This window comes from Vicugna pacos, chromosome 23 (assembly GCF_048564905.1).
Source record: "Vicugna pacos chromosome 23, VicPac4, whole genome shotgun sequence".
NCBI lineage: Eukaryota > Metazoa > Chordata > Mammalia > Artiodactyla > Camelidae > Vicugna > Vicugna pacos.
Window position 1 is genome coordinate 20625466 of NC_133009.1, and position 20846 is coordinate 20646311.

Below are 20846 nucleotides of genomic sequence, written 5' to 3' on the forward strand. Positions count from 1 at the left end.
GTGCCTTCGCTGGGTCGCCACAAGCTGCCCCGGTAAAACTAACCTGTGTCCCTGGGAAGGGTCCTGGGAAACCCCTTGGAGAGGCTCACGCCCGCCTCCGGGGCAGCCTTACCTCACGAGTCCTTTGGCTGGTCACCTTCACCATGACCTCTTTTTGTAGGTCACAGCCCCTGGAATCTGACGACGCTAAGTTCTTCACTTTCAACTCCATTTTAAGTCCCTGGTAAGAAAAACACTTCTCACTAAATAATCCTACATTTATCAGCCTATACCATCTTTGCAATTTATTTTTCATTCTTCTCCACCCTCAGGCTTTCTAAAAGACGAATGCATCTGACTTTCTAAAAGAAAATGGATCAACTCTTGCTCCTTGGAATTCCCACCGAGAGAAATGACAAACTACCTGGGATTTCTCAACAATATCCTGGAACTAACACTTGTAGCCTCACCAGAGTGACTGAGTCTTATGCAAGATCCCTGACCATAAGGGATCTAACTCCAACCCAAGCTTCTCTCTGGCGAGAAGCCATCAGGGTGCCTGCACCCAGATGGCCTCTGGAGGATGACCCAGGATGGGATGGCCATGGTGAGCAAGTACTGGTCTGGCGTCCTGGTGGTCCTGGGAGCCGTGGGGCCAAAGATGGGAGGACTAGACTCAAGGCTGGGACTGGGGGCCCGGGTGCCGGCTGAGGTTCTGTCACTAGCTCACTGTGGGGTATCGGGCAAAGCACCTTGCCTCTCCAAGCCTGTGGGTCTTGTCTACACTATAAAGCCAGTTTGGGGCAATGGGAGTGAGGGGCACGTTCTGGAGCAGAGATTTTACCATTTACTCACTTTCCTCAGCTCTTCACTCATTTGATTTGCTTCTGCAACCAGTGGCATCAGTTTGATGTAGTCCTGGAACACAGCCAGGACACTGGGGTCTGCCTTCCCAGCCCCATTGTGCACAGCACCTAGGACAGATCAGAGAGGAAGGGAAAGTCACTCAGTGGTTCTGGGATACTTTCCAGCCACGAAAAAATACACATGCTCATTGGTCCTTCATTCAGTCATTTATTCAGTTGTTCATCATATATCTACATTTGAAATTATAAACATGTAAATGAAAAGAAGAAGAAGAAAGCTAAATAAGTGGGGAGGGAAGGACACTGCCTGACTTTACTTAAGTAGTTGCTAGTCTCAACCCGTGACTCTCAGCAGCATCATGACAGGAGGTGCTCTGCTTTCGAGTTCCACTCTGGGTCTCAGGGCCCTTGACCCAAGGTGGCTCTGGGCTGTGCAGGGAGGAGGTGGGGCAGGTAGGGTACAGCTGGCTAAAGGAAATCTGAGGATTTCTCCTGGAGCCACAGCTGGCGCAGGGACAACCCATTGTCACTTCTGTTCTATTTGGGGTGGCTTAGAGGAGGGGTTTGTGGAGATGATGGGTGAATGAATTCCCTGCCAGACCTCGGTTGGTGCAGCCTCATGTCAGGAACTCTCATCTCTTCAGGGAGTTCCTGCCCCGCAGTCTGACTCCCCTGAACTGCCCACCGGCCACCTTGCTGAAGGCCCACCCTCTGTGCTGGTGCTGAGCACCTTCTACGCAGTGTCTGGGGCTTGTTCAGCCTCATTGCACTGCCAGCGCTGGGCTGGAAGGCAGGTGTGCAGTCAGCCTTGTGAATAAATAAATGAACAGATAGGGTATCCAGGCTTGGTATAATGGAGTCCTGTTTAGTTTTGGTCAGGAACTTGAAGAAAATAATAAACAAGGAGGTGAATTTCAAACCAATTTATTCTGCTAAAATTCTGAGGAACAGTCTTTGGGGTAGGAAAAAGGGAGGAGATATTTTGCTGATATGTAGGTGCAGCCCATGGCTCCCCACCCATGGGTTTATTAAGGCGAGACCAGGCAGGACCCGTGTGGCTTGAGAAGAGCACAGGTAGCCCAGCACAGTGTTGAGGCCTTGGTGGAGCCCAAGCTCATCTGGCTTCTGGGGGCCCCAATACCCCAGCCTCCTCTGAGGGAGGTGAGCTGAGGCCTGGGGATGGGAGGGGAGGGAAGGTGGTCGAGCCTCATCTGAGGCGAGGGAAGAGATGGACAAGGGGGATGCCAGAGCGGCTGAATGCTCTTGTGCACGGCAAGTCCCAGGCTGTTGCTGGGGCATGGAGGGTGGCTGAGAGGACGAGGGGAATCTTTGACTCAGAAAACTAGGGCTATAATTTCTTCCAGACCAGGGTCTGGATTTTGTTTATCACTGTCTCTAAAGGCTCCCAGTCAGCATCTAGCTGCTGGGCCACAGCTTGTGTAGGCCCAGAAGGCCCCTGGGCAGGGCTAGGGGGTGAGTGGGGAGCACAGACCCCTGCCTGCCCCGCCCTGGGAGGAACCTGATGTCCAGGGCATGGGCTTCCTGGGTGGGCTGCTCTCAGAAAAGAGCAGAATGTGTCCATGTTTGGGCCCTCAACCATGCACGTGTGCTCAACTAAGCTTCTGTTGGGGGGCTGATTTGGTTAATCTCATTTGTCATTCATTCAACAAGTATTTACTGAGGGCCCACTGCTAGGCTGCTATCAGGCTCTGGGGATTCAGAAGGGAATGTGCTCTCGTCAGCTCTGTAAGGACAGAGCCCTGCTTTGCTCATTGCTGGATCCCCAGGGCTTAGGACCATACCTGACACATAGTAGGAGCTCAGTAAATACTTGTTGAGTGGAGGAATATATAAATGAGTGGATGAACAAGAGAAAAAAAATCTCAGTTTGAGCTTATAGTCTCATGAGGGCAAACTAATAAATAAAATTTTAAATGTTAAAAATGCTATGAAAGAAATAGTTAAACAAGAAGGAGGAAACAAAGCCAAGAAAAAGGAAGATCTATCTGTGGAGGTAATATTTGAACTGAGAGATGGAAGATGAGAATGAGCCAAAGATGCAAAGAAAAACAAGCAGCATGTTCAAAGGCCCTGAGGCAGAAAGGGCTTGGTATATTTGAGGGGCAGAAAGTATATCAGTGAGGTTCAAAGCACGGTGAGTAGAGAGTGATATCAAACGAGGCTGAAGAGAAAGCACGTGGTTGATCATCCAGGGCCTTCAAGACCATGGTAAGGAGTTTGGATTTTATTCTAAGAACACTGAGAATTTGATGAATATTTTTCAGCCCAAGAGTATCATGATCTGATAAGTTCAGAGGTGATTATACAGTTCAGGCAAGAGACGAGGATGGCCTGCACTGAAGCGGTGGCACAGGAGGATGGAGAAGAGGCAGGCTGGGTGAAGAAGTGAGGGGAAGGAGGAGGCCTAGGTGTTTGGCTTGAGCAGTTTGCCAAGATGAAAAGTCCTGGGTATGAGAACAGTCTTGGAGTCAGTGAGGAATCAAGACTCTGTTTTGGACCCTTTCATGTTGAGATGCCTGTGAGTCATGCAAGCAGAGACATCAAGAAGGCAGCTGGATTGAGGTATCAAGAGGTATCAAGTGGAGCCGAGAGCTGTTAGCATAGATAGCACTTAGAACCACTGAGCCTGGCAGCGACGTGGGGAAAGCATCCATCTAGAGAAGAGTGCCAAGGTCCAAGCTCTGGGGCTCTCAAAATTTCAAGGTTAGTTAGATGAGGAGGATCCAGGAGAGGGAATGTGGAAGAAGTGGCCTAGAAGAAGAAAACGAGGAGAATATATGGTTCCCAGAGTTAAAGCTTTCAAAAAGGAGAGAGGACTCAACTGTGTAAGACGTTGCCAAGACCTCAGTAAGATGTGTGCAGACAAGTGCCTGCTAGATCTGGAACACAGAGGACACAGGGTCACTCACTACTTACCACTTAGGACCAGACTCGGAGCTCTCAGATGTTAATTTATACAAGATTGGAAGTTGAAATGAATTCTCATCCAGTGAAGAGTATTGCCCTGAAGGCACTGACTAGCTCTGCCAAACCCAGCAGTCCCCTTCCAATGTTCTTCTCTCCCTGTGCTGTACCTACCACTCTCCTCTCTACTCCTGGACCCACACCCATGAGGGAAACAGTTTTATGAATTAAACAAATCTTTGACATATGCCCACTCTGTATCTGTATGGAAATCATATCTTAACTTTCTAAACACTGTATTATGACACAATGAAAGATTACGTCCTTAAGAAAAGCAGCTGCTTTCACATCAGCCCGTGGAAAATGCCAGGAGTCGGGGGCCCCCGCTTACCGAGCTTGTCCACACTCACTCCCTCCGCAGCCGCCCTCTCCAGCTGGAAGAAGTCATAATCATATCTGCTCAGGTCCTCTCCACCTCGCTCTGAAGGAAGCCCGATGTAGAGGTAGGCGCTGTTGGATCCCAAAATAATTCGGTCCTAGGGAGGAGACAGGCGGCTCAAAGGGAGGAGGCCGGAGCAGCGCTCAGCCTGCTCGTCTGTGTTAAATCGTGAGACCCTGTGAATGCCCCCTACAGAGAAGAGACCCATAAACAAAGAGGGAAGGGGTAGCCCCTTGCTTTTTCATGCGTGCTTTCATTGACTGCTTCCTCTGTTTCACACTCTGTCAGGCACTGGCAGTCAGCGGGGACCAGACAGACCCTCGCTCCAGGACTTGATAAACTAATGATGAAATCACAGCCTGTGATTCACAAGGTCTCATGATTTAAAAGGAAAAAGGCGCTGTTTCTGCAGAGTCTATGGGGCCTAATTTACAGTGGGGACTAGAGAAGACTTCTTGGAAGGTACACTATTTAAGGTGACACTTCAAGTGTGCTAAGTTCTGTTGAGGCAGAGAAGGCAGCTGCCCACCAAAACCTGGGACATTTTGAGCATCCAAAAGGTCGAGTGACCAAGGGAAGCCCGGGCAGTGAGGCCAGAGAGGCAGGAGACAGATGTCCTAAAAGGGAGGTCACAGAAGGATCTCCAGAAGTGGGTGTGGCCTGATCCAATATGCTTGTCTGTCTAAGAGGCTCGCAGTGGCCACGGGGTGGAGAAGAGACCGGAGCCCCTGTGGTGCTGGGACTCGGGCCGGGGTGGTGGGAGGAGGTGGGGAGAGCCCGATGATGGCAGGTGCTGACAGTCCCTCTCAACAGCAGGTTTTAAAAATCCAAAATGTCATACCCGGTTAGAGCTGGAAGAATCCTGGCAATCACCTAGTTCACCCCTCTCTGTTTCATAGGCCAGGCCAGGGAGGTGAAATGACTTCCGCAGGACACAGGGCCAGCTAATATGAAGTATCCTGACTTTACAGCTGTGGCCTTGTCATTACTGTGACACGGCAGTGGAGGGACAGCAGGGCATTAGCGCCCTGCCCTGCCGGCCCTCACTGCACCTCTCTTGGTTGGATTTAGGAAATCCTGTGGCTCAGCAGGGGAGTTTACCAAGTGCTGCAGCTTCGTCTTGGTTGTGATGGGCACCCCATTAACGACGACCTTGCACTTGCTGTGTGGAGTCACCGTCACTTTACCATCCAAATTCGTGAAGGAAGCATGTTTATCTGAAATTCTAAAAGGACAAGAATGTATCTAAGGGACCAAATACATTACGATTTTAGTGAGCAGTAGAATTCGTTCTTTCTCACTTGCACAATTAGGAAAGGCCTATAGCTGTCGAGGAAGCACTGTGGGAGATGGGCTGAAGCCTGGTCTGTGAAGCTGCTTCTGTCCAGTGACTCACCCCAAGGACAGTGCTGGGAGCATCACCCCAGCTCCATGCAGGCTGCCCCTCCTCCAGCCCCCACTGCCATCCTGCATGAGCCTCTCCTGCCTGGAGTGCTCAGTGGGTGGGGATGGAGAGGGACCCTCGCTGGAGTGAGGAGACAACAAAGCAATTGTTCTATCAGTAGAATGTTGCAACACCTCGTGCCCATAGCTGAGAGAAGCCAGGAGATGCCAGAGTCCTCAGAAGCTCACAGCTGGTGGGATTGAGTGGAGAGGAAATGAAAGGAAAAGTGTTTCAGAAGAGATGCTTGGGAAGGTGACTTAATAACAAGCCTACGTATTGCAGACAAGTTTAGGTCCTTTCTCGGTCTTTATCTCTACAAATCCCGACTTCAGACGTTACAAGATTTGGGCCAGATATCAGAGGTGTCAGATTGCTGCCCAACAAAGTCATCTCTGTGCCCTGAATGACCGGCTTCCCAACTGTTCTACAATGTTCCTGGACTCCTTGGCTATTGTGGAATGTTCTGGACGTTGAGATACACGTTCATTCACAGCCCTGTTTGCTTGAGGCCCAGGGATCCTGTGGGGAAGGTTTTAACCTCAGCTCACCTGGAGTTCAGCCATTTCCAGACCTATGTGTTAGACTAGAGTGTCCCCAGGAGGTGGTCTGGAAGGGAGATGACAGGACCCCCAGGAAGAATCAGGGCCTGGAGGCCGGTGGGGGAGGGGGTAGTTAGGCCCGACCAGCCCCTTGGTCAGCACTCTCCCCACACGCGTGAGCGCGCACACGCGCACACACACACACCCCCTCAAGGGCCCAGGTGGGCCAAGCAGGGCTGAGGGGTGTCAGGGAGCCTGGTTGGCAAGGCCTCTCTCTGCAGGGGCTGATGGAGACTATTGGCTGAAAATCTGTAAGTCCTGGAAGCAGGGAGAGAACCCTGGAGCAGCGGCCTCCCCAGGAGAGAGGCCACAGAGGTGGGGTCCTGCTCTGAGTTTATAAACCGGCCTTGGGGTCCCACAGGGGCTCCTGCAGGAGGTCCCGCGGGGCCCTCAGGGAGAGGATCAGCAAAGTCTTGCGTTAGTCTGGTGGGCGAGGGCTCCGAGCACAGCCCCCTCAGGATGCTTTTGCTGCTGGCGGTGGGACCATGAAGGGCGTGGGCTGCCCGTAGTGGGCCTGTCCTCCCAGCTCTCTTCACTTCCTGCCCGATCTAGCCATGCTCATTTGTGAGAATGTGTCCCTTTCTCCCAAGGTCAGAGCCAAGGAAACAAAGTGAGCGCAGCAGAAGGGCTTTCAGTGAGAGAATGAAAGCCCTTCCCAGGGCTTCCCATAAGCATGTTAGAGTGGCCCCAAGGAAGGAGCGGTACTTTCTTGTTCTTGCTTATCTAGCAGGGTTCGTGGTCTGGCCCGACGATGACTAGGTGAATCCTGAGTCTCCTCTGGATTGAGTGGCCACAATTCTCCCATGCTGGACAAAGGCGCTGGGTCCTGGCAACTTACCCCAAACCTTGAAGGGTGATGGCATTTGAAGCAGCCTGACCAGCATCACATGAACCTGAAAGAATTAGGATAAGTTATGTTCAAAATTTTTCAGGATTTGACCTTAACAAGTTAACACGTCTGATGTTTCAGAAATACCATTTCCTCTCCAGTTGGATCACGTGAAGGGATTTTCCCACTGTGATTTTCAACCATGATGGTACTTGGACATCAGCTTGCCTTAGGGAGAACTGTTTTACTTTCTGCATTTTTAAAATGATATTCCTAACTTTTTTAAAGTTCTGCCTTCTTTATGGAAATTCTGGAGGAAGAAGCTGTTGCGTCTGAGCCTTCTGAGATGTGCTGTAGCTTGGCCACAGGGAAGGTCCTGGTCTGTGAAGCTCTGCTTCTGTCCAGTGACTGACCCCAAGGTCAGTGCTGGGAGCATCACCCCAGCTCCACAGACGCTGCCCCTCCTCCAGCCCCAAATGCCATCCTGCACGAGCCTCTCCTGTCTTGAATGTTCACAGGGCTAGGGTGGGAAAGCCAGCTGTTACTAAATACTGGTGCCCTTTTCCAGTGGATGAATAGAGAAACAAAACGTGGTCTATACATACAGTGGAACATTATTCAGCCTTAGAATGGGAGGAAATCCTGACACATGTGACAATAATGGATAAGCCTGGAGGATATTATGCTGAGTGAAATAAGTCAGACACAAAAGGACAAATACTGTGTGATTTCACTTACACAAAAGTACCTGAAACAGTCAAATTCATAGAGACAAGAAGTAGAATGGTGGTGGCCAGGGGAGGGGCTAATGGGGGCATCATTGCATAATGGGGACAGAGTTTCAGTTTGGGAAGATAAAAATGACCTGGAGATGGCTGGGGGTGATGGTTGCACAATAATGTGAGTGCACTTAATGCCACTGATTTGTACATTTTAAAAATGGTTAACAGAGTGAATCTTCTCTTATGTATATTTTATCACCCCCCAAAAAAAAATTAAGAAGAAAAAGAAACATGCTCAGGGGCCAAGAGGCATGAGCAGGATCAGAGCAGTAAGAGGGGTGAGTACCAGCCTGAATGAAGTACTTGAGAACCCCAGTGAGCTGCGGGTCTTCATTGACGTTGAGAAGATGAGGGAAGCTCTTCATCATCTGCTGCTCCTGAAGGAGGAAGAGAGAGGGTTTCCTCACCAGACAGGGGGGCACACCCGAGAGGGCAATGTTCCTCTCCTACCCACTGCTCCTCAAAGCCATCTGTCTCTGCATCCTGTTCTATCATCTGGTAAAGCAAACCCAGTGGAGGAAAGTGTAACCGGGGGCTTTGCTGACAGATGGGGTGAGATCCTGGCAAGTCAGTGGTTGGGGCCTGAGTTCACCCCGTCAGGACTGTTGCAAAACACGGCTGGTTTCTGACTGTTCACCCTTCCCAGCTGCCCTCATAAGGTCCCCTCCACCTTGGCTTCTACCCGTGTCGTTTCTCTAGGCTCCCAGAGTCCCCAGCTGTCAGGATCCTGGTGCCCGACCTGGGTAATCCTTCCCTGACTCCACTAAACCAGTTTCCTTACAGCTCATTCCCCAAGTGCTCTGTATAGCTCATCGCGCATCAGATGTTGATGGCAAAATGTGGCCTGTTGCTTCACCCTCTCCTGGATACTCAAATGCATTTCCTTCTTGAATTACAGGTACTGATGGGTATTGTGGTCATAGAGGAACTGGAATAAACTGTGCAGGCACAGGGAAAGCTTTTAAATCCTGAAGTTCTGATACAGAGCGAAGAGGAGGAAAGTCCTTCTGGTTCTAACTGTCCATACAGAACAGAGCCCTGGGTCCTTCACTCTGGATCCTACTTGACTCTTGCACCGAGTTGCAAACCCAGGTACTCCTTACATAGGATGCTACTTTCTTGGTGCTTCTCGCAGCTGTGTGCAGCCGTGTTACACCCACACCTCTGGAATCCTTGGGCCCTAACTTAACCTGGCCCCCTGCTGTCACAGACCTCCACCCAACTCCTCTCCTACCGCCGGAGGCTCACATCTATTCCGGCTTCATGAGCCTTTCAGAATCTGGACTGGACACCCCCCACCACTCCTAAAGTCCTCCAGGGCTGGCCCACGACTTTGGATTTTGTCCAGGGCCTCGTGGCTTTGGGGAGTAAGGTCATGGGAGGTGTGGTGCAGAAGGGAGGCAGAGAGGGTATCTCTCTGACCCAGGTATGGAGTTCACCTCACAGCCCATTTATGATCTGGAATTGGCAGTGAATGCCAGGATAGATATGTGGTTCAGGGTCACAACTCACAGTCCCCAGAAGATAATCATATTCCTCAAATTCTCCCCAAACTCTAATTATCAACAGCTTTGAATTCTCTCCTCAGCCTCATTCACCAAGACACAGCAAGGGCTCTCCGCTTTCTTTCCTTTCATGCCTTGCCGTCTCTCCCCGCAACTCTGCCAGTAATTTAAAGTCATACATCACATATCACATGTCACATTCACATGCTATACATTTCACACCTCGCCCCGATTATCCACCCGACAGCAGCCCAGGCATCAGTGCATCTGGGTAAGGTGCAAGGTCGTCGGCCTCGGCAGGTGGAGGCAGTGAGCTCACCTGGGCAATGGCCACGTAGTGCTGCTGCCATTCCCTCCGAGCCTGCTCCAGCTGGCGCGCCCAGGTCATCGGACTAGTGGGAGGCCCGAGCCCCTGCTCCGCCAGCAGACAGGCTGGCAGCTCTGAAAGGAGGGAGCTATTTTAAGCAACAGTTTAAGGTCTGCAATGTCAAAGATGAGGCACCCATGCAGACAGCCAGGTGTGTGCGTGCAGGACTGTGTTTGGGTTGGGAAGTGCCGCCACCACCAGGGAGCCCCTGTCGGGGAGGGGAATTGATACCAAGGGCAAGATGGTGATGGTGGGGTCATAGTCTGCTAAGAGCACTGAGTGCAGGGCTTGGGACCTGCCGGTGTGGCTGACTGAGGCTGAACACTTACCAATTCAACTGCAACAGTTTCATATTTTGCCCTATTTATCTATCTCATTCTAAGCTATTAAGGGATGTAAAATTATACACACCTCACGCTGCCACACTGAAATGTAAGGCCTTGACTCAAAGCAGTGTTTATCCACAATTGCACAGTGGAGCCACCCTAAGGTGGGCACTTTAAGCGTTGCTGCTGCCCCAGGGATGGATTAATTGGTCCCTGGAGGACCCAGTCACCAGGTGATCCTAATGTGCAGCCAAGGCTGAGCACAGTCTTAGAAGGGGGTGCTGGGGCTAATGCTCCTTGGTCTCCAAACACCACTTAACTGCACGAGGCCATCAGCAAAATAGATGCCATACGGCCACCACCAAAACCTGGTAAGGGAAAAAGTAGTCTCGGTGGAGACCTTAGCCTCCAAATAAAAATGGCAATAAAAAATGAGACTAAAGTGACCATTTAAAAAGGACAGGACCATTATTTCTTTGCTTTTGGTTTTGTTTTATGACCATCATTCTTATGACTACATGTGGCTCTACATTCAGGCCAAAATGTCCTGGACAAGGCCCAGGGGCACCCCAGCCTGCCCTAGAGCTCGCCTCAGACTCTAACCTGGGCTTGGCCCTCAGCCCCCTTGCTGAGCCCGGGGCTGGCCACGTCCCCTCCCTCCTCCTGCTCCCAGCCTCCTGGCTGCTGGCTTGCACCTGCACTGACAGTTTACCTGCCATTCTGCAGTTTCCACATCCGAGTAGCAGCTTGTTCTCTGTCCTGGACTCTCTCAGCAGGGCTGAGGTGTTGACCGTGGCTTTGTTCTGGATCTTCTTAGCCCTTTGCAGAAGTGGACACACACTCAGGCCCTGGACCTTCTGCAGTTGGAGCAGCACCACCAGAGCTCTGGCCAGAAACTGGGCTCTGGTCTCAAATGGTCAAAGGGGGAGCCTTTCACCCCAAGTGATTCGAGATTCCATCATGTCAGGTTCCAGTAAACCATTAAGACCAAAAGAGACTTCAGTGACTTCCATGGTTCAAACAAACATGAGCAGCTCAGCTCATGTTTAAAGCCCAGAGCCCTGCCCCTAACATGTCCTGGGCCCTGAACACACTCAGCCAGCTGGGCTGACTTGGTTAATGAAAAAAATCTGTTCAACCGCTGCTGCTGCTGTAAGAACACACACCTGGAGGGGACCGCTCTGTGTTGTGCACTAGGCCAGGAGTGGGCTTAGAAGTTACCTGGTTCACTCCTGTCTAGTGCTGCATGGCACGAACTTATGCTAAAACATTGCTCTTTAACTGAAATTCAAAGTTAACTGGGCATCCTGTATTTGGGGTGGGGTGTGTGAGGTAATTAGGTTTATTTATTTATTTATTTTTAGAGGAAGTACTGGGGATTGAACGCAGGATTGAACTCTAGCACTTGAGCTATATCCCCTCCCGTGGGCATCCTATATTTTTATTTGCTAATTTTGGCAACCTTATTCCTTTCACTGAGGAACAGAGGGTTTTCAAGGCTTGCCTCAAGTCACACCGTCCATGGCAAATCCAGGACTGCGAGCCCAGGGCCCCTGGGTACCATTGTCTCCTTTCTCTGCATCACGCAGTCTCTTACGTAAAAACTACTAGCAAGAGATTTGCATCTGATAAGAGAAAATGAACATTCTAAATATTTCTAAAGACAATGTTCCTAAAGACAGAAGCCTTAAGATCTGAGTCTTTGGTACAGATGCAGGTGTTTGTCACTACAATGTGAGGGCCTCTCCCTGAGAAGAAGCCAAGGAAAGACCAGAAGGACAGGCAATTGCTTGGGGGCATCATAACAACTATCGTTTTTGAGCTTCAGCCACATGCCAGGCAGAACTTTGCCAGGAACAGATCATGAATGATCTTAGAGGGTCTTCGGCCCAGCTCTGTGAGTGAGGTAACATTTCCTTCAGCGTGTGAAGTAACTGATGGGCAGGGAGGTTCAGGTCCCATCTCAGGCAGGACTAGACTGTAAAACACACAGGCCCGTAGGCCTGATGAGTGATGCATTAGAAAAGGAACTAAGTTCTTGTCACAGGACAGCTCCAGCTGCCTGGAACGCAGGCTGAGAGTCCAAGATCCTGGGAACCCCACTGTGGTGGATTCTCAATGTCTGCCGTGCCAACGGGGTGGAGGGGCGGTGGGGGCATGTGGTTTCCACCTCTGGTTAGAGGCTCCCTTTCCCCAGACCCTCACCTCCCTAGAAGGGTCAGGAGGAGCAGGCTCCTGCCTTGAAAAGCAGGACCTCGACCACAGCCTCCTGCCAGAGCTAACTGTGTGAGCTTGTTTCTAGGGCCAGGAGCCTGCAGTGATAGACTCTCCCTAGGAGGAGATGCCTGTGACCTGAAGGCCTCCTCCAAGGAGTATAATCCGCCACGTTGAGCCTAGAGAAAGGAGAACCGACACGGGGAAAGCTGCAGAGCTGGTGGCGGGTACTCCCCTTCAGCAGTGCCTCTTACAGGCTCATCTTTCTCCATTATTAGCACAAAAATTCCCTGCCTGTCACTATTTTCTACTCATGTGATAGAAGGAGAATCTGTGAACGGCCATGCTATTTGTCAGGAAGACACGGGGAGACGGGTAACTAACCACATCATGGTTGGGATCAATGCTTCCTCCCACGGACCTGAGCCCCCGGCTCCCCCCACCCCCATCCAGCACTGGAGAGAGGGAATGACAGGCTTAGGCAGACCCTCAGCCCCCAGGTCTATCCCCTCTTATTCGTTTTATTTTTCTCTCAGTCTTTTCTCCCAAATCATTTTGTTCTGCTTTCTCCTGGACGCCTTTCCAAAACACCATCAGATGTAAGGGTCCTAGAAGGATTTGCCAGATTCAGGACTGAGAACCACTGTGGATGATAAGTGTCCGTAAACGTACCTTTCAGCATATCTTAATGTGGATAAAGTTTCTTCGTAACAGATGTCAGCTGGACTTATGGCTGCTATCTGTAAAAAAGTAAATATCCTTTTCAGATTTTGTCTTTCATTTAGGGGTTTATAGCTATCATTGTTGATATTCCACAGCTCACATTCATAGAACATCTTGTAATTTGTGGTATTGTTTAAACTTTACAACTCAGAAGCTGAGGCTTAGGGAAGAGTAATGTGCCAAGGTCCCCCAGATAAGAGCTGGCAGAGCTGGGACCTGGACCAGCCCTGACTTGAACACCTGTGCTGTAAGCTCTGTACGGCGCTGCCCTCAGCACTGGGTCCCCAGCAGATGTCCTTGGGGATTTAAATGACCCTTGACCTTAGCACTGCGGAGACCAGTCAACGTTGCTCATTAGCGGGTAGCCACTAGCATGGGTTCAAGTCCGGCTATTGGCTTTGGCTTAGTTGTTCTATAATTCAAATGAGAAAACAAACTTCTTGATGAACTGGAGGTGGGCAGGGTCCCGGAGGGTGAATAGGAGGGAACGTGACTGCCCACGTGGCAGCTCCTAACCTCTGGACCTGGAGGCCACAATCCGGGGCGCACAAGGGCCTGTGACTAATCCTTTATCTTTGCAGCTTTTAAAGCTTGTTCATTATACCACCTCATCTAATCATCAGAGCACTGTTTTCAAGGGGATATTGTTATCTCCACTTTAGGAAGGAAGAAAAGGAGTTTTCATGGTAAGTGTGAGGACACTGGGATTGGAGCCATGGAAACTCTAGAGCTTGGACGCTGGCTTTGTGGATTCATTTGCCTCCTGAGATAATCAGTGACCACTCCCCCAGCCTCCTACCCACCACATATTTTTTGTTAAAGCATCATAACACCTCAGCCAAGGAAGACCTGCAAGTCATCCTCTGTCTCAGGCGACCTTGCCCATGTCTGCTCAGGCCCGTTAGATTTGATTTTATAGTTTAATGTTCAAAGGTGTCTTATGGGCCTTCTCTCATTCCAGCCTCTTGGGGGATGTCCCAAGGAGGCCCATGGTACTGACAACCAGAAAAACTTTAAAATAAAATATTTAAAAACAGAATAATGATAGAGAGTAAGGATGTGTTGTCCAGCACATTTTGGAGAGAGGTGCACATAACAGGTCCAGCGACGAGCATTCCTCTCCTGACCAGGACAATAGACTGGAGGCCAGGATGAGGCTGAAGGCAGAGCCCACCCAGTTTTGCTCCTTCCTACACCCAAAGCTGAAGAGCACAGCGCCCCAATTTAACACACTGAGCTCTGTACCTGCCTGGCAAACATTCAGCAGCCAGGTCTGGAGTCTTTGCTGAGATGACATGACTTAGCTACTTTCCAGGTTAAACACCTGCCTTGTGTCTAAAACAGTCAAACTGACTTCCAGTCTTGCCAAGGAAAGACTGATCTAGAATAACATGACATGGTATTATTTTTAAAACTGTATTAGCTTTTTCCTAATAATGCAAGTAATGTATGTTCCTTGTAGAGAATCTGAAAACTACAGAAGAGAATAAATGAAATGCCAAAATTAGCAAAACAGAAACTTTCTTTGAACATCATCGTAGGAAGAGCTTCAGGAGCCATGGATTAATAGGTAAGAATGTGCTATGTCAGTGCTGGGGGCTGTGTTAGTGGCCCGCGGAGAATAATGCAAATGACAGCAACAATAGTAATAGTAGCTGCATTGGTCTAAACCGTCTGAAATGTGGCAAGAAAGTCATTTTTACCAGAGTGGTTCTGCTGTTCCCACCCAGAGCTGACTGGAGCAGTTTGGTCAGAACAGAGTCTCTGTAGGGAATGTGCAAGACTTTCTTCCCCATGGCTTCATCAGCCAGAGCACTGAATGAAAAGAAAATACAAAACATTTTTAAAATGTATCAGGAAGAAATCTGCCTCCCTGTGGATAAGTCAGAAACACTCCTCAAATCACCTTGTTGCCCCCATAAACCTGAGACATGACTCTAAGGCGTATCTAAAAGTTGACACACCTTCTGTACAAAGATGCTGAAGCAAGAGGGCATCAGGGGCTGCTGGCCCCTCCTCCAAGGTCAACCCAGAGGAAACAGTAACAGAGAGGGAAGCCCAGATCTGAGGCACTAACACACTAAGCTCTGGAAGCAAACCCCAGAGACTGCAGGCTATATTGTAAATTTGTAATCTAGAGAAGGGTTGCCATCTGAGGAGGAGGGTGGCAGGCTGGCAGTGTGAAGACAGGTCTGGGGAGTGGGTTTCTTGCCTTTCCCTCATACTGCCTTAGGAAGACCCCATGCAGTTAGGACCCCATGCAGTAGTCACAGCATCAGAGTAAGAGTGAGTGAGAAGTGAACTCCTTAGTCCACCCCCAACTCAGGGTACCACACAGAGTGCCATGCTGGCAATGAAGAGAGTAGGGGGAAAAAAGAGGAAATCCTGTCCATGGGAAACCACAATCACCAACAGGAAAGAAATCTAAAAAATTTCATCTACCAGATTTAGAAAAGCAACAAAATGAGCATCTAGAAAGGAATCAATACAGTAATAGACACGTTTAACAGCAAATCAGACACTGCTATATTTGGAATTAGTGAACCATATAGCTTAGAAGAAATCCAGATTGCAGCCTGGAAACAGAGATGGGAAACAAGAAAAAAGGTTAAGAGACGTGGAGGACAGGGTGAGAAGATTCAAATGGTCTAACTGAAGTTTCGGGAGAGAAAAGAGAAAAAAAAATGGTCAGAAGCAATATGTGAAAGATAATGGCTGAGAACTTTCTAGTATTGATGAAAATCAATGTCGCAGAGCTGTGGAGGCTAAGGAAAATAAAATACAACATAATGAAATTGGAGAACATCAGAAAAGAAGAGCTTAAAAGCAGCTAGGGAAAAAGATTATCTTCAAAGCAATAGCAATAAGACCAACAATAGAAAACAGGAGAATGGTATCCTTAATGAGCTGAAAGATAATACCGCCCGTCTAGAATTTTATACTCGGCAAAATTATCTTTCAAAATGAAGTGAAATAAAGAAATTTCCACCAAACAAAAATTGTTTGCCATCAGCATATATCACTAAAAGAAATTCTAAAGAATATACTTCAACCAGAAGGAAACTGAACTTACACAGCAGCTCTGAGGTTTAAGAAGGAATGAATAAAAAAGGAATAAATGTGAATGAACACTAACTGTATAAAATAGTAATAATAATGTTTTTTGAGGTTAAAGAAGAATAGAATTAAAATATATGTTAACAAGTACATATGTAGGGTGGAGATTATTCTATTATTCAAGAAGAGGCTAAAGTGTTTATTATATCTAGACTTTGACCAACTTACAGATAAAAAGTCAAGAAACAGTAAGCATATACTGAATTTTGACGTATGACAGAAATAGCATAGATCACTGGGGAAAGGAGAGAATATCTAACAAATGAAACTGAAAAATTGGTCATCTATTAGGGAAAAAAATAACTAAAAGGATGCCCACTTTGCACACAGATATCAACTCCAGATGGATTAGAACTTAAGTTTATATTTTCTTAAACAAGACACAGAAAATGCAAAAATTCAAAACACAAACCATAGCTTCTGCTTATCAATAGACACCTTAAAGAAAGTGAAAAGACATGCTACTATCTGGGAGAAGATATTTGTAATACATACACCTGAGAAAAAAATAATACAAAATACATTAAGAAAATGTCCACAGATCTATGAAAAAGACAACAACCTACAGAATAATGGGGAAAACATAAAAACAGATATTTTGAGAGGAAACATATTGCTAAAAAACAGATCAAATGATGCTCAAGTTTGCTAGTAACCAAGACTATCAAGACCATAGTAAAATATATTTATACCCATTTAACTGGTAAATATCAAGAAATCTGACAATATCAAACCTTAGAAAAGATGCAGATCAATGGGATATGTTATACACTGTGCTGGGAATTTAAGTTGAGCCAACCCCTTTGAAAAACAATTTGTCACCAGCTTAAAAAATTAGGTATTCACACACCTTATATATGAAACCCAGCAATTTCAGCTCTTGGACTATACTCAAAGAAACTTTAAAATATTGATACCCAGTGATCTGCACAAGAATGTTAATAGTAGCATTGTTTGTAATAGCAGAACACAAACAAAAACCTGGAGACAACCAAAATGCCAATTAACAGGAGAATGAAGGAATAAATTGTGGCATATTCTCACAATGGAATACTATACAGTAATGAAAAAGAAGTAACAACTGCTACTGTAACAACATGGATGAATCTCATAGAGAACAAAAAATGAATTAACCAGTGCCACACATAACATGGGTAGGTATTGTTAATAATGTTGAATCTAAAAGCAAACTCTACTTCTGGGTATATACTTAAGAGGAGGAGTAATTATTTTCCCCAAAGTACATGTACAAGAATGTTGATAGCAACTTTATTCATAATAATCAAAACCTGAAATCAAACTAAATGTCCGTTAATAGGAGAATGGGTAAATAGTGGTATATTCCTACAATGCCATACTGCATAGCAATATAAACTAATAATTGCTACATGAAAAAACAAGGATTAGTCTCACAGACACAATTCTTAGTGAATGAAGCCAGATGCAAAAGACAATGACCTCATATAAATGATTACATTTATATGAAAATCAATACAGTCAGGAAAAACTAATCTTTGTCAACAAAGGTCAGTTCCTTTTGGTGGAATTAAAAACCAGGAGGGGCTTTGAGGCAGCTTTCTGGGTTTTGGAAATGTTCTATATCTCAGTCTAGGTGGTAACTACATAGATATATACATATATAAAAATTCATTGAGTTGATCCATTGTTGCAGGTAATTATGTTGAGAACATAGATTTGCACTACTATATACGTAAAACTATAATATATATTTCTGTAATAGGTCTGCATTCCTGACTCTGAGTGTACCTCCTTTCCTTTGGGAATCAAAAGCATCTCATAGAAAATATTTTCATGAAATCCAATATATATAAAAACTGTAATACAATGTTGCATGTGCACGTGTGTGTGTGTGTGTGTCTGTGTGTGTGTGAATTCAGTGTACTAATTTAAACAATGATGTCAGGTGGATCTGGGAAGGAGCTTAGAGATTTCCATTTGCTTTGTGAAAAATTTAATACATGTGTAAAAAAATTCATTGAGCTAAACTCAAATTTAAGATTTGCACACTTTACTATAATTTATACCTTAATACTTTAAAAATGCAAGATCTAGAAGACCATATAACATTTTACCCTTTTTATAAAATACAAAACACAGTGCCACTAAATAATAATACTCATGTGATAAAACAAGGAAGGTTGAAAGAAAGAGGGAAGAAAGAGAGGGGAGAAAGAAAGAAGGAAGGAAGTGGGGAGGAAGGGAGATAAAGATAAAATTCAAAATGATGGTTACCCCCAAGGGAGCACAGGAAAGGAACACCAACTGTTTCTTGGGTTGTATGGTGGTTTTTTAGTGTTGGTTATTTTATTTAAAAGCAATTAACTAGTTTAAAATAAAGTCTATACGAGGGCCAGGAATGAATCAATGATAGTGGGTCACGAACCAAGGGTTATGATTAATCTAAATTTTGATATTTGAGGCCATTTTTATGGCACAAATAATTACCTATTCACTGATTATTTACCTGATAACATTTCCTAAATTGGTTAAACTTAAGTTAACTCGAGATCCTTCCCTCAGTCTGTCTCCTTCTGATCCTGAAGATTTCTGCCTTTCACTTCCGGCTAAATCCACCAGATTAATACTGGATTGTTTGGTGAGGTCTCTGTCTAGGAAAACCTGAGAGGAAGCACCACAGGTCATGCTATTAGAGTAGTAGCAGGCTACATAAGAAGTCGATCTATTTTACATTCTAAAATATTTTTTTCTAATTATATTTTCCACTCAGAAAAGGCATAATAAAATTTACAAGTTAAAATGCCATCCTCTTTACAATGACATTTTACAACCACATTACTGGGCCCAACTGTCTCAGTTGCCTCTTCCCAATTCTGCAAAGCAATTTCCAATGTTATATTAGATACCAAGTATTTCTAAGATCAATAAGCAGTTATAAGTAACTGTTCAAGATGTCATGTAGTGGAAGGAACCATGCATTTTGGAATCCTGCAGATTCCCTTGCTGGTTACATGGCAATGAGCAAATGACAGCTTTTCAGAGTTTCAACTTTCTCAGTTGTAAACTAGGGATGATAGCATATGACTGAGATGTTATGAGGGTAAACGATAAAAGGTGTAATGGTTCTAACCATGCCTGGCATACACTAATAGGTGTAAATATTAATACTGACACCAATAAACAGAATATGCTCATTTTTTCAGTTGATTTCATCTCTTGCCTCTAAATACCAAGTTAAAAAAAATAGCAGGGCAAATCATATATGAAGTTTATGAATCTTACCAACATTGCAAAATCAAGTGAATAATACTTAAAAGTTTACAAAGTTCTTTAAAATGTGGTATCTTTTAAGCTTCCCAATATTCCTATGAGGATAGCCATTCATCTCATTTTACAGAACAAGAAACGGAGACTCAGGAAAGTTAAATTTCCCAAAGGTTCAGAACTCGTAAACAGTCATACATGGTTTAGTATTTTCCCACTGTCCCTGGTTAGAACAGGACAATGTTCACTTATTACTGTTTTATCTGTTACCAGTGCTGGGGTTTAGGGAACAGAGGTGGTAAAACTGTAGCTAACTATAATGTTTTCCCAGGCTTTGTGAATAACCATTTCTGATAATGGTAGAGATCACTGGCTGAAATCCACCAAGGACAACGAAGGAGAAAAGTATGCACTAGTTTATCAAAGATTCTAGTTAGTGGAGGGTTACATAGATTGCCCGGTTTCAAAGACTTTATCCTGGTACTTCCAAACATTAGAGAGGCACTTCAATATCCAGTGGTCCCCTAGGCTCATGGATCTGAAAGCTGGTCATCATCATATTGGTGATGAACAGAAGGGATACTAATGGAATTCTCCACGACAAACCACGGAGTCACTGTCATATTTCCCCTATTTGATCAACTAGGGTGGCAAAACTCATTCCTCAGGGCATGGAATTTTCTTGAGAGAAGGCAGCCTTAGTCCCATGGGCACTTCTGGGATCTGGTAGACCTTACTACCACCCCTCCCTTAGTAATGTGCTCACTTAGCCGGGGTGGGGCATGGATGTGGGGGGAGGCAAGAAAAGAGCAAGTGCCTCACTTTCTCCTGCTTCTGACCCTATAGCCTATGATTGAAAGTGGCCACCTTAACCCACAGGTCAAATCTAAAAAGATTCCATAATACTCACCAGCCTATAATGCCCCTGGGACCCCTTCCCATGGACCACCTTGGTGGGAGGTCTGGACAGCGGCATCTATTTGAATCTCACCTGCTTGAACTGAATGGTGATGACCATGTGAGACCGGCTGCTGCTGGCATTCATGTTGGTCGAAGCTGTGGTCCTTATTTTTGTTCCTTGTTCCATCAGTCTTTCAATCTGTGCATAGTTCTCACAAGGCACTGACTTCAGACCATCCACATAAAAGCCCAGCTGTTGGTCTTCTCTTACTTTTAGCCCTCCAGGTTTCTTGGTTCTGGACAGCAAATCTCTTACCTGTGGAAAAAAAATAATGTTAGATACCTTTGTCAGTTTACCCACTCAGCAAACCTTAGGGGCATCCATTCTAGACCAAATATTGTACTAAGTATTGCCAATAGAAAGGTGCAGTTATCTATTCTGGAGATATAAATATGTAAATAAAAATTTACAGCATAATATAAGTGCAAAGGGAGAGGCCAGAATGGAAAAGCACTTGCTGAATATATGTGATAGGCACTGCATTAGACATTTAAAATTCAGTACATCTCAGTGTGCAGTGTCTTATT

General features: G+C 46.3%; 1 protein-coding gene across 1 annotated transcript in view; it reads right to left on the minus strand.

Moving 5' to 3' along the window:
• The window catches only part of LOC102543429 (kinesin-like protein KIF28P), a 56967-nt gene that overhangs the window by 18965 nt on the left and 17156 nt on the right, over nucleotides 1-20846 (minus strand). The window contains exons 5-16 of the mRNA XM_006198887.4: nucleotides 20350-20574; nucleotides 18601-18755; nucleotides 14702-14813; nucleotides 12948-13015; nucleotides 10774-10880; nucleotides 9688-9809; nucleotides 8150-8240; nucleotides 7091-7145; nucleotides 5311-5434; nucleotides 4162-4306; nucleotides 835-953; nucleotides 113-220 (exon numbers count right to left, since the gene is read on the minus strand). Coding sequence (XP_006198949.1) covers nucleotides 113-220; nucleotides 835-953; nucleotides 4162-4306; nucleotides 5311-5434; nucleotides 7091-7145; nucleotides 8150-8240; nucleotides 9688-9809; nucleotides 10774-10880; nucleotides 12948-13015; nucleotides 14702-14813; nucleotides 18601-18755; nucleotides 20350-20574 — 1431 coding nt within the window. The remainder of the gene's footprint in view (nucleotides 1-112; nucleotides 221-834; nucleotides 954-4161; nucleotides 4307-5310; nucleotides 5435-7090; nucleotides 7146-8149; nucleotides 8241-9687; nucleotides 9810-10773; nucleotides 10881-12947; nucleotides 13016-14701; nucleotides 14814-18600; nucleotides 18756-20349; nucleotides 20575-20846) is intronic.